At 42.2% G+C, this 14,339-nt stretch overlaps 1 protein-coding gene across 1 annotated transcript in view; it reads right to left on the bottom strand.

Annotated features, from left to right (window-relative positions):
* The window catches only part of LOC132578176 (RNA-binding protein 33-like), a 108,366-nt gene that overhangs the window by 67,001 nt on the left and 27,026 nt on the right, over positions 1-14,339 (bottom strand). The window contains exons 7-9 of the mRNA XM_060248049.1: positions 10,030-10,201; positions 1,359-1,564; positions 206-473 (exon numbers count right to left, since the gene is read on the bottom strand). Coding sequence (XP_060104032.1) covers positions 206-473; positions 1,359-1,564; positions 10,030-10,201 — 646 coding nt within the window. The remainder of the gene's footprint in view (positions 1-205; positions 474-1,358; positions 1,565-10,029; positions 10,202-14,339) is intronic.

Here is a 14,339-nt window from a genome sequence, read left to right as displayed (position 1 = left end):
CTACTGGATTAACATGTCTGCACGGCTGCTTGCTGCCCTTATGGCTTTTAAAAAAGGTATTATTATTGGGCCTTTGGTGATTTGTTCCAAAGAACTGCTTCTTCTCCATTAACTGTCTTGACAGCTGTAATTTGCTAAATGACCAGAGAATGGTATCTCTAAACAAGTGACACAAAATGCAGGTGTCCTCCTGATAAAGTCTCACCTTGTACAGGAGTTACTACCGTCCCTTTGAAGTGGGGGTTGATGTGAATGTTCTTTGGCTGCTGCGAGGTCACTGGAGGAGGAGTCATCAGTATTCTTGGTGTCTCTAGCTGCAGGGGCATGTGGAGCCCTTGAGGGGGAGGGGGCGGCGTGTGATGCTGAGGGGGAATCGGCAGCAGGCCCTGCATCTGTGGCTGCTGTGGTGGCGGCGGCTGCTGGAAGAGATTCCTGATGGGTTGCTGATGAGAAAACATCCTTTGCGAATGAGACTGAAATGACAAGGCAAAAACAAACAAATGTAACCGCTTGAAATTATATTACCTTTGTGTTAAAAACAGCCCGTGCCACAAAAAAAAACATAGGAGACTTCCTGAAATTTCCAAGTTCATATTTTCATTGGAGATTGTATAAATTCACTCTATCAACAGCTCATGGAAACTCCATGTCCAGAGGCAGTATCCCAGCTATGGCGGCAAAAGAAAGCAGGAGACCACTCTTGCCCTTCTTTCTCTACTTGTTAAGGTTTTTGTGCTATTCAATTGCAGTTGGAAATAGGTTGCCGGACCACAGTCTAAGCCAGCAGGGTGCTTGTTTGTCTAACATCATGCAATTGCTGTCCCCCAGGAGACTCAGAATGTCCCTAAATGGCCTATTCTCTACTCAAACACAGATTACATCTGGAACAAAGAGCTAACACTGACCAATGATGGTCAGTTTGATCCAGCTAGTCAAATACATGTGCCATCTGGGCTGGAGTGAAACCAACCTGAGCCACTAGGAAATCCTCCCCGCCCCCCCCCCCCTTTACATCACACAACAAGCCTTGCTGGAAGCCCTTAAAAGTGATCTCTCCAGATTTGTAGCCTACTTTCCCCAGGGCTAAAGGCAGAGCTGCAGCTCTCAGGAGCCTTGGGATGACACCAGGAAGCATGCCCTGAGACTGCCTCGGCGGGGGAGGGCGGGATATAAAATAAAATTTATTATTATTATTATTATTATTATTATTATTATGCTATTTCATGTGTTCAACTGGCAACAGTGCATTGGCTAAGGTATACACCCAAATAACCCCTTTGATGGAGCTCATTGTCTAAAAGCAGATGAATACAAGCCAGCACAGGATTCTGCATTAACCAGCATGGCATTAAGGGTACCGTGACAGTCGTCTGGGTTGCTAGCAGTGCCGGCCGGTGATCCTTCAGCCTGCCCCGTTCATTGTCTCTTCTTTGTTCTCCCATTCCACGACACATTAAAGGCCCTCCTCGCCTTCCTCCTCTTCTCGAGCCGTAGCGCCCCTGTTTAAGCTGCCGCTCCCTCTCTTCAAATTCAAGTAATGCCGCTTTGGCTTCTGCAGAAAGTTCTATTGTACAAGAGAAATGGGCACAATTGGTGTTTGCCAGAAGGATTAGAACAGCAATCAACTGATAACATTTTGACTGCTGCTATGATAGAATAACATCAGCCCCTCTGATGATATGGTATGCAACCCCAAGACGATTGATGAACATTTAATTCATGTAATCATTTCCTTATATCCTTTTAATTTGCAAATGCATGCTTGCATTTAGTGAGGACACATTTTTTTCTTCTTTCAAAAGTACTCCTCTTCCCCGTGGCAAATTACTGAATTTGAAAACAGGCCGTCTCCCCCCACCCCCAAAATGTAACTAAGTTCAACTTTTGGAAGATAAGCATTTCTAGCACAGTCAATAGGGTTTCAAGTGAAACTATTTGCATTAAATTCTCTGTGTGTCTCAACCTCATTATGACAACTAATGTACACTGAGAACATATAGCTACTAATGGAAAGAACTCACTAGATTCCTAGAACAGGAGGCTGATCCCATCACCATTCTCACTGTCTGACCAGATACCAACCTCTATTTTTAATTTAGATTTCATTCCCTGCTTTCCCTTCTAGTTTAAGTAAAATTCAAGAAATTCATGGAGAAATGTCCATTTACTTATAATTTCAAACACAATGGCAGAATACTACATAAAGAAAGACATACTTCTAAATAAAACTACTGAGGAATACTACTAATTCTAGTTTATCTTCAGACCATTCAAACAGTTCTCTGTATCATTTATAGCAAAAGCAAGGGAAAGGGATTCAACACGAAAACACCTTGATGATCCTTTCACAGAAGTTAGGAAATGGATCCCCATCACTCCTATTGTAGTGATATTAAAGGACAAAAGCCCTCCAAACCTTGGATATGAAGTTCTACCGAGAGCATACCATAATGGTCTTACTTTTGCCCAAATAAGCACCAAGGGTTTTACCGCAATGGCAGAAAATTTTTTCACATGTGGAAAAACTAATGTGAGCTTTTGCGATTATTTGCTGCCATTAGAGTCCAGTGATCGTCAACATGATGCCCTCCTTGGCACCCAACTGCTTGCTACCACAGAGCAATTCCCCCTCAAAGCACAGGCCCAATCCTGTCTCCAACAGCGACTTTCTGACTGGCCCTGCTCTCTCATGGCGACCATCCTGTGGCATCACCCACACCCTATCTCAAAAGTCCAAAAGCGCCCACAGAACCAACAAGACTGGAGGCCTCTGTAGTTTCATGACATGGCAGGCCGCGCCATGTTTTCTATTCTTGGTTTCACTTTTAAGTAAAGCAGTGAACTGAGAAGTAAACTCTGGGCAGTCTTAACACTCAGCTTCTGAACTGTTCCCTCCACTGTCCCTGGCCCAAGCATATGGGCTGGATCCCACTGGCTTTTCTGCTTGTGAAAAGGACAGAGGGACCCCCTTATACAATAGAAAAAGGCCATCCCGAGGACTGTGGGACTTGTGCGAACAAAGGCCCTGTGGGATGGGAGAGCAGAGGAACAGGTCAAGCTCCATCAGAAATGCAAACAGCATTCAACACTTAGCACTTTTATATATTTATATATAGATATAAAGAATTTCTACTTCAAATGCAATCTGTCAAAACCGAAACTCTTACGAAGCAAACATTACCTTGAGGTTTAGCTGAATGTTTTTTTTCCTCAACACGTTTTGAAGGAGGCCAGCCATCACGGCTACAGGGCTATTTGCTTAATGAAGCCTTTATTTTACCAAGAACTGGGGGAAATTGGTACTAACCACTGTGCTGTCCAAAAGTATATTTTTCTTGCTGAGCTTGTCCTGTTACTGTTTGCTTTTGTATAGTTCAGCCTAAGAACCAAAATGCAGCTTTGTCAAAGGCAACCCCAAACGTTCCTACAGAAACTGCTGGCTTACTTAGCACTGGAGCTCAGACCTACCCAAACTGTGTAGGCAGATCCAGCTTTAAACAGCAGAAGTGCCTCGAGAGTGCTCAGATCTCTCCTTGGGCTTCCCATGTTCCTTTCTGCAGCCTCTCTCCTCACATGCTCTTCTTGCAGCCAAATTCATCTCCTGCATCATATATTGAGCACAATACGGGGGGGGGGGGGGCAAGGTGATGGGCAATGAACATGGAGTGAAGGGATCCCGATGATACCTTTCCTGGCATTAGTATTTTGAGGAAGCGGGCAGGGCCAGGTGGGACTTTTGCCCAGCAAGGCTTCCGATAGGCTGCTGGGAGATTTGACTGACTGTACAGATTTTTAAAAATGCTCCCTTGACAACAGCTGCCGCCACAGCACTAGGATCTTCTCTGTGTGACTGAAGCTAAGCTACTGCAGCCATTTTGTGGCTGGCACCATCACCTGCGGCAGCCATTTTGTAGCTGCACCCACCATCCAAAGGCTCAGAAAGGCTGGGGCCCCTGATGCAGCAGCACTGCCGTTTTTGTGAAAAATCAGACTCTGTCCCATTTTTCTATAAAGTTGCGATAGACTAAATTTAAATGGATATATATCTGACATTGATTGTAAGGGTTAAACGAGATGTGACATTCTTGGATTTCTTTTCCATCTCACTCCAAAGAATGAGTCTTAACTCTCAAGTACCAAACTTGGGGAACAAGGAATAAAAGATGGAGCCAATCTAAGAAGCTGCCTTCAGAGCCACATGTAGCTTCAGAACCACCCTTGTCCTCTCCTGCAAAGGTGTCTGCAGCCATTGCTATGTCTGTGCTGCCCACAAACCCTGCAGAATCCTGGCAGCTGAAAGTGGGGTGCATTCAGTAGCAGGGAAGCAGTCAGGTCTGAGAAGAAAAGAAGAGCTCACTCTAATGCAATTATGAGGGAGGGGGCATTAGTCAGGTTTAGAAAAAGGCAAGACAACCCAGGTGCAGATGACTGCTATTGCACAACAATCCAGCCACGTGTAGATCCAGCCCATGAGTCTTAACTCTCAATTCTTCCTTTCCTGTCCTAACATCTATGCAAGGCCGGTAAGGCTGAGAGTGACTGGCTCAATGTCTCCCAGTGAGCTTGACGGCAGGCTGGGCTTCCCAGATCCTAGTCTAACACTAACCTGTACACCAGACTGGCTCTCCTCTGTACATCCTCCTCCTCCTCACCCAATTTCTTGGATATTCCCATCTGTTTCAAATTATTCTCCTAACTCTGTTATTAGACTAAAGTACAACAATTTACCCAAGGTTACCCGTTATGCATATCCTTCCTGTGTGCTTCTAGCAGCACACAACATTTTAAATGGTTACCCATAAAACCAAGAATACACTCCAGCGGTATTCACTTGTCACTGTGTAAAACCCCTTTTGAAAAGATCTTGCAGTCCCTTTTAAATACTTTCAACTATTATTGGCTTCTGGGAGGCTATTCCCGTTATTACTGCCAGGACAGGCCTTACTGGCCACAACTCACGCCCATTTTATACTCAAGCTATGCAATCTACCTAATCTAACACCCTCCCAAAACCAGAGATTTCCCTTTCTCTTTGCAAAGGCAGAAGATACCTCCAAATTCATTCACAAGGAAAAATATTTAACATATTTTTGCCAGCACAGATGCAGTCTCGACTGCAGAATTCTTTCACACAGCTAATGCAGTGAATCAGCAATTATTTTTCTAGTGCCTCCAAGTGTCAAGATTAATTTTGCCACCCTTGGTAATAAAATGGTTTCAAACGACATCTTTAATCAGCAAGTAAGAATGCTTCCCTCCAATAGAGACAAGCTGTCACAAAAGGTCACCAAAAAGTGACAGGAGGGAAATTACGTTTGTAATTTCAACTGAAATATTAATTTCTCTTTTAAGTATTTTCTCAACTTATGCCTGAATTTTTAAAGTAAGGAAATGTAGCTATACAACCAAGTTTCATTTTTATACCATTATTCCTATTAAGAGCAATCAGTACTGAGAAAAAGTAATATTTATTATGCCACTTCTGCTACATACTTTACTCTTATTAAGTTGACTCCTAATAGACATCAATTATGGCAGATTTTGAGGCGCTCTGGCTGACAACGGTTTATCAAAGAAAAACTTGGCTGTAAATCGCACAATTAACTAGAAGACTTAAAAATACTGCATTTAGAATTCTTTGCAAATTGTAGCAACTTCGCCATAGCGTACATACCAATAAGTGCCTTCAGCTTACATTTTTAAATCTTCTACAGAATTTTTCATTGTAGACTCCACGTGAAGCAGACCAGATGGAATAACTGTTTTCTCACAATAGCTGCTCTAGTTTATCAGCAAATTTCTATGCTCCCTCTCCAAAGAACCTGTTTAAAGCCACTTTGTAAGTAAAACATAATAAAAACATAAAATGCCCTGATAGGGCTTATTTTTAGCAGGAACGCACAGGAATACAGTTCCGGCTGGCTTGGTGTCAGGGGTGTGGCCTAATATGTAAATAAGTTCCTGTTGGGTTTCTTCTGCCAAAAAAAAGTCCTGTGTGAAACTATGGTGACATCAGGGGGTGTGGCCTAATATGCATGAGTTCCTGCTGGGCTTTTTTCTACAAAAAAAGCCCTGCTGATAGTTAACTGTTTGGAAAAATAGCATTAAATACCCAGCATTAAAAACAACATAACACACTGAGCAGTCTAAAGTGAGCCTTGAAACAGTTCAGGCTAGAAGCCTGAAAAGTTATGGTAGAAAATCAGTTCCTTAATTAAAATTACAAAACTCGCATACAGGGGTTCTTACAATGGGAAAAGATAGCTAACGTATGTTGGTAACATGCATAAACCTCCCTAACCCTGAATTTTTCAGGCCTAGCCAAACTCTGGATAGCGCTCCTCAGATTTTCCGTTATCATAATAAATGTGGAAGAACTGCCCTGCAGTTCAAAAATGCCAGCAAAAGAGTGCATAATGCCTACACAATCCCTGGCAACTAGTGTTAATGAAGCCTAAAAATCTGACATAATTATTCAACAGCCTAGTGCAGAGTTGGCATATAAAAATGTAATGCTGGTGCCTATGAATCAAACTGATCCCAATTCCTGGCTTCAATATCCATTGTGTTCTCTGCCTTGCATACTAAAATATCCCAACAGAGCTCCTGCTCATGCTCTTTCTCTGCAAAAGCACAGCCTCAAATGGGAATCAGACAAGGAGAGGTCGTATGAGCCTTAAAAATGGCTTAGTGGATCAGACACCAATGGACAGTGCCTTCCTGTATTGGAAACACAAAGTGAAATCAATGTGCGCATTCACCACACAGAACAGTGCAAAAACCTTCCTACACTGTATATGTGAAGTTCCTCACAGACATTTCTAGACTACAATGTCAACCCATGAAGTGCTGTTGGATTGCTTCTAAATAGTTCCAATATTTCTCCATCTTCCAGCTACAGTTCTGTCAGAGCAGTTTATAAAGCAACAAGGAGGCAGAAGAAACATCCTTCCCTCAGTATGCCTGTCCAACTTTTACCTAGCTCCACTTTGCAAGGAAAGCAAGGAGATACAAGGCCCTTCCCCCCTTCACTAATTCGAATCGACTGCTCTGAGTTTGATTAAGGCAGGATATAATCATGACAAATAGATTAAACTATTAATCCTCCTAGAAACAGAAGCATAAAAATAAAAAATAGCACAGTCACCAAAAACAATGAAGTATAGCCTCCAAAGGCCTGTTACAATAGAAGTGTCTTTAACAACTTTCAAAAAGCAACTTGAGAAGATAACAAGTAGACTTCCTAGGGACAGGCATTCTAACATTCTGGAGACACCACAGAGAAGGCCAGGATCCTAATGCATGCTAGCACCCCAAAAGAGTTGTGTTAATGGCAGGTTGCAAACCTTTTGGGTAGGACAGAGAATCAAATAAGAGAAAACACTCTCTGGGATTTCAACAACTTAGACCGCTTAGGTCTCTAAAGATAAAAATAAAGATAAAGACAATCCCCTGTGCAAGAACCAGTAATTTCTGACTCTGGGGTGATGTTGCTTTCACAATGTTTTCATGGCAGACTTTTTATGGGGCGGTTTGCCATTGCCTTCCCCAGTCATCTACACTTTCCCCCCAGCAAGGTGGGTACTCATTTTACTGACTTTGGAAGGATGGAAGGCTGAGTCAACCATGAGCCGGCTACCTGAACCCAGCTTCCACCAGAACCAAACTCAGATCGTGAGCAGAGCTTGGACTGCAGTACTGCAGCTCACCACTCTAAAGATAAAACTGGTACCTTAATTTGGACACAGGTCAGTGCTTTAAAAAGAGGTGCAATATACCTATACCATTTATGCATGTCAACAGTTGGAGCTGCAGCATTCCATACCAACTGAAGTGCCCAGACTGTTTACAGGAGCAGTTCCATGAAGAGGGCAATAAAGCAGTCACAAAGGTATATGAATGTAAATGGAGACGTCATGAATACAGCAGATGATTCAATCCCAAATTTGTAAAAGGCACTCTGGGTGACAGCCAGTACTCATGCAAGAGCAAAGCCAGATCCAGATGAATGCCCCAAGCTGCAAACATGATCTTCCAGAGAAGGTGTGGTCCTGTCCAGGAAAGGTAGGACTCCAAATAGGTGGTTCAAGTTCTCAAATGACATCAACTCTATGCTGTCTGAACTGAGGGTATTCTTGATCACCATTATGGTGGACAACTATTTGGGGAAGAGGCCACCACATATTTGAGGAAACAGAGAAACAGAAATATAGACATTATCTGATGAGGGCACATGTGGTGGAATTGCTGCAACTTCTGATAGACTGAAATCTCTATGAAGGACATTTCTGCACCGTCTGACTGCTTTCATATGTAGTGTCTCATGTATATGGGTTTCATAATTATTCTTAATAATCAGACATAAATGGAATTATCTGTATTGTGGTCTTGATTGTATTAGCACAGTTGTTTCGGGTTTTCCTAGTGTTCTTACTGTGTGTCTATTGTTTTATCCTCATGTAAGTGAACACAAGGATAAAACAATAGACACATATGTAAGTGAACACAGAGGAGCCCTGTGGAGCAGAATGGTAAAGCTGCAGTACTGCAGTCCAAGCTCTTTGCTCACAACCTGAGTTCGATCCCAGCAGAAGCTGGGTTCAGGTAGCCGGCTCAAGGTTGACTCAGCCTTCCATCCTTCTGAGGTTGGTAAAATTAGTACCCAGCTTGCTGGTGGAAAGTGTAGATGACTGGGGAAGGCAATGGCAAACCAACCCATAAAAAGTCTGTCATGATGCAATGTCACCCCAGAGTCAGAAATGACTAGTGCTTGCACAGGGGACAACCTTTGCCTTTTTAAGTGAACACAGGACCAATGTCTCAATGGGAGAGAAAAGCAGAATAAACATGTTTAAATAAAGATGCTTGATTTTTTTTTTTTAATAACACATCAGAATTACAATCCATGCACCTATATGGAAATTTGTGGGTAAACCAGACTCCCCCTAGAGGTCTGTCATTCACAAAATTCCAAACCATTCACATCTTCTAATTCATGGGACTTCTGAATTAGATTTTTTGTATAAGATTGCAGGGAGCGCTGTGCCTTACCCCTGGCTGCATTAACTCAACACAAGACGCAGCTCTGAAGCTGCCGCACCCTGGGATGTATCAGCTCCCAGCACAAATTCTGTTTGCCAGCTCTACAATGTCTCTGTATTGATCTTGATGCTGAGGATTTTTTCAGAAGGACGCTTGTTTGCATGTACTCTCTTTCAAGATGACACGCTGGGACTGTAAATAATTCATTAGTAATCCTGCCGGTTCCACCTCACTGTGATGACAACATGAATCTTAGATTTCTTTCAGGTATCACCGTTAATCAGCCAATCCTTCCAGGAAAGGGGAAAAAAATAAAAAGAAAAGACACCCCCATGCTGAGCACACATTGTGTGTCACCCTAGAAGAAAACCTGTTTGTTCTCAAATTAGGAATGACAAGACACATCCAGATATAATCAGAATGTGGTTTTTTTACGTATGTAAAACTGCCTTAAGATCTATAGCTTATAAGCCAAACATGACTTTTCCACCTCACGTTTAAATCTTTTTCCTTCAAACAGCTTCTCATTTTGTATCCAGTCTCAGACAAAATCAACATTATCTGCAATTAAATCATCCCATCAGTAACCAAGCCAAGAATAATATTTTTAGGAAGGATTCTTATAGTTCTGCACCTAGACCCCACTTTGTATCCAGCACAGTTTACAAAAAAAAAAATCAAGTCTAAAATAACCATAAAATACTACAGCATGTAATACATAAAGAAGGTATTCTTGGCACTAGAGCAAGTACAAAAGACAATTAATGAAGATTAACACCAACTCACCTTCTATTTGCCTCATCTTAATCTTTGAGACCAGCACATTATTTATAACACTTACAATTTTTTTTGCTGTTCAGTCGCACAGTCAAGTCCGACTCTTTACGACCCCATGGACAAAGTCATGCCAGGCCCTCCTGTCGTCCACCATCCTCCGAAGTCTGCTGTTGCATCAGTAACACTGTCCAGCCCCTCCCCAAATCTTACCCAAGGTTTCTGGGATGTTTCTCCGTTCTCTTGTGACATCTGATAACCTAATGATCGTCCCTTCTTTCCGTTCAGTTTTGAAGCGTAATCGACCAGACTCTTCATCATCATCTTCTTCTTCATCAGACTCTTCCTTGGATTCCTCTTGAAGTTCCAGATTTTCTATAACTGCCTGTAACATAATAGCAGGTGAATGAATTACTAACATCAATTGTCTTCAGTTCAGCAGAGTCGGGTGAAGGCTAAAGAACAGTTATCAGGCATGTAATTCACAGCTTCATATATGTGGCACACTGTGTGCAAAGATCTCCTAAAGATCCAAAACCATCTTAAAGACGGTGAACATTAAGTCCATCTTGAATGTCCTCCCTAGACCCAAATGATCTGTGGAACTATAAGCTAGTGGCAGCTAACCTATTCTGGACAAACTCCCTGAATATGTGCAGGATGGGCCATGCTTTCTTAGATAACTTCTGGATTATCTTCCAGTTCCATTTCGACTTAGCTTCTAACCTAGTTTTGGATTAAACTGTTCTACTTGCCTTGAACAACAACAAGAGGCAGGAGTATGGCCTTACTGTTACTTCTTGACCATGCAGCTGCTTTTGATTCTATCAACAACAGTACCATTCTGATTAAGGCGGCCAAGGTAAGAATCACGAGCACTCCCCTCTGGTGGTTCCAGACATATCTTCCCAATCAATACTAGACAAGTGTGTTAGATGGCAAACTGCCAGGCCACGAGGTTCCCTTCTATCTCCCATAAAGTTCAGCATCCATAAGACACAACTGGAAGAGGTTATGCAAAGGATTTGGAGATATTATCAACATGGGAGAGGGACAGTGGCTCAGTGGTAGAGCATCTGCTTGGTAAGCAGAAGGTCCCAGGTTCAATCCCCGGCATCTCCAACTAAAAGGGGTCCAGGCAAGTAGGCATGAAAAACCTCAGCTTGAGACTATGGAGAGCCACTGCCAGTCTGAGGAGACAATACTGACTTTGATGGACCGAGGGCCTAATTCAGTATAAGGCAGCTTCATATGTGTTCATATGCTGGTAATATCTAGTTCTATGTTTTACCTTTTCAACCAAATCAGCTGAGACAATGGCTGTCCAGAGTTATAATGGGATAGCTGAGCGTCAATGAAGTAGAGTTTAACCGGGACACTACCTCTGGTACTGCTGGTTAATAATGTTACTCCTTAGTCGTAAAAGAAGGTTGCTCAGGTGAGGCTGCAGACCCTCCCCCAGAACAAATTCTCAGTTTTAGGGTACTTTTAGATCAATATTTACAGACTGTGCCCAGATATAACACTTGCTTAATAAAGCATAAATTGCCCAGTTATCCATGTTCTGATTACACCCTGATTAGATTGTTGCAATGTGCCTATCGTGGGGTGGTCTTTGAAGGCTATTTAGAAACTTCAGTTGGATTAGAACACAGCACTTAGATATGCTATATAAGCTACAGGGAACATATCTCAACAATGGTGAAGGGGCTGCCTATTAATGTCTGGATATTTTACCTACTAGTATGATATTTCTTCTTGAATGACCTCTTTTCTAAAACTAGTTTTTAACAGAAGGCTACAGCAATTCTGATTGCCTTGGAACATGCTGGCATTCCAAGCAATGATCAAAGAGGCCAGACACAAATGTTACTCCTTTAAAACCTCCTCATGTTCTGCTGCTCATCATATCACCTAGCCAGCTCTCCTCCTCTTAATCTTGCAACTGAAAAGTTTCAATATTATGTGCAACTGGAAAGTTGCTACTCTGCAACACAAAGGGTTGGACCCAGACTAAACTCGCAACTTCTGATTTCCACTTCCTGCTGCAGGCCCCTCTCCTCCTCATATCATTTCTCAGGGTCCCCTACCTCCCGGAAGCAGCATTTCAACAGATCGGTTGGCTACAGTGAGAGGAGAGAGGCAGGGAATTCCCATTCCACTGATGAAAAATTTACTCTGAATCCAACCCAGAAGAGGCAAAAGCCACACTCTGATATGTATGTCTTGCATGCAAATGTGACAAAGTGTACAATGAAGTGCAAAGGGCACACACATAATCATCCACGCATGCTACTGCACACACATGCTACACAAACTACTGCAGAGCATCAAAGGAAGAAGAGAGTAGCTTGGCTTGTTCCAAGATACCTAAGCCACCGGTATAATGTGACTACAAGAAATGTCATTCAAGGATATGCACACTTGGAATTATGCAAGCCTTGTTGTTCACGGGCTATGCTGTTATTACAGAATGTTCTGTTAGGAACGTTTGAACAAGATTCATGACTTACTCTGAAATCCTAAGCAGAGTTACACCCTTCTAAGTCCGCTGAATTTAATGGACTCCGAATGGTGTAGCTCTGCTTAGGACTGCACTGTGTAGTTAGTTTCAGCTGCATTATCTTCAAGACCCTGCAAAGTTACTCTTGACAAACAAAACAACTACAGTGTTCCCTGATTCATGATGAATGTCCGTTTTATGAAGACATTTGTTCCTTACATATCAACCCGATGCTATCAAGTTCTATATGTCCCTCCTCATTTCTGATCACTCTAATGAAATCAACAATACCACACTGTTAAATAAGAAAGCACCTGGTTATATCTTTGAAATTAACTATGCACATAACATACAACAAAGATTATGTTTTTTTACTGTGTGTACACACTGCTTTACAAGAAAGAAACCAAATAACATTGATGGTCCAATTCTGACGTGTTTGTTGCCTTTGCTGTCTTCCCCCTCCACTGAACCCAGGCAAATGAGATAAACTTGTTATATTCTTTTAATCTGTTAAAAACATCTTCACTATTTTGCGGGCTAATTCACCGCCCACTCCCTGCATGTAGTACTGTTCACTGCATTCCATTTCATTATCTGATTTCATTATTCTGATGGCACCTGGTTTTTTGGCCACTGTATGAGACCATTGGACTGGATGGGCCACTGGCCTGACCCAACATGGCTTCTCTAATGTTCTTATCTGACAAAGCTCACATGAAAGCTTTGTCACATGAAAGCTCATACCCTGAATAAAACTTTGTTGGTCTTAAAGATGCCACTGGACTCTGTTCTAAAATGAAGTAACATTTGTGATGCAGGAGATGCTTTAAACATGCTTTAGAAAGTGGTCTGCCACTGGCTTTAAACACTGAGTGAATCAAAATGACTGAAGAAAACATTAACAAGACTGGGTGAGGAGGAGCTTTAGAAAGAAGATGGAGGGGAAAAAATTGCCTACCTGTCACACAATCTAAGATAAAGCTCCAACTTCCTACTTTAAGAGAACCTGAGAACTAAGATGAAGACCCTTAAATCCAGAAAGTAATATAATCCTCTGCCTCAAATATTGGCAATAAAAGAGAAGAGTGGCAGCTACTCTCGTCCAGAAGAGGAAAGGAAAAATAAAAGCGTCAGACAAAAATGAACTTATTGCTCAGGTGATAATTGGTCTTCTCACGGATGGCTTCCCTAAGTCACTCTGAATTTCCTGTCTCCATCTGCTGGCATGATGTCTGCTTATCCAAAAGTCTTAAAGTGTCAAGTGTCGGAACTCATGCACTATACAGTACGTGGCATTTTCATTAAAGGGTTTGGCCTGGCTTGAGACTGCAGCTTCCTTGCCTGTGTGGCTCTCTTGGCACGGAGAGCGGGGGGAGGGGGGGAACCAGTCCACGGTAGGTGAAGCTTCTATAGACAGCTGTGCAGAAAACAGGCTTTATTGAAAACTGCTGGCTAAGAATGAAAATTATTTACCAAGCAGATGATCAAAGATCTCTTAGATTCATTTCAAAGCTTTGAGGTGACTTAAAAAAAAAAGGGTACTCATGAACAGGGTCCAAGGTAGTAAATGTACTAAATGATTTTTTTAATGGGAGTTTCATGGCTGAGTGGGGATTTGAAACAGATTCCCCCAAGTCTGGCCTGACCCTTTCTGTCCTCCTTCAGGAACAAGACAATTCCCATACAGAGGCAAAAGATAAAAATGCAGGTAATGTCATGCAGGATGGTATAGTAGTTGCATGTTAGCCTTATACGAAAAAAACTAAGTATTCTTTCCCCTCAGTCATGCTGGAAGGCCAATTTGCAGGCATAGCATATGCAGACAGAATTTGTAAATGTGGATCTGGTCACCTTGAGTCCTTAGAACATATTTTACTGGAGTGTGAAATCTGGTCTGTTTTGAGAGAAAGGTATTTGTCCTTCCTCTTAATAGATTATGTGAATCTACCATGTCAAAAAAACATCCCGTTTTTGTTGTAGATGAGGACTGGAAAACTACCCTAGCAGTCACTAAATA

Source organism: Heteronotia binoei, chromosome 10 (assembly GCF_032191835.1).
Source record: "Heteronotia binoei isolate CCM8104 ecotype False Entrance Well chromosome 10, APGP_CSIRO_Hbin_v1, whole genome shotgun sequence".
In the NCBI taxonomy this organism is placed as follows: Eukaryota; Metazoa; Chordata; class Lepidosauria; order Squamata; family Gekkonidae; genus Heteronotia; species Heteronotia binoei.
The sequence above is the reverse complement of the archived record's forward strand: the minus strand, read 5'-3'. Positions and strand labels throughout refer to the sequence as shown.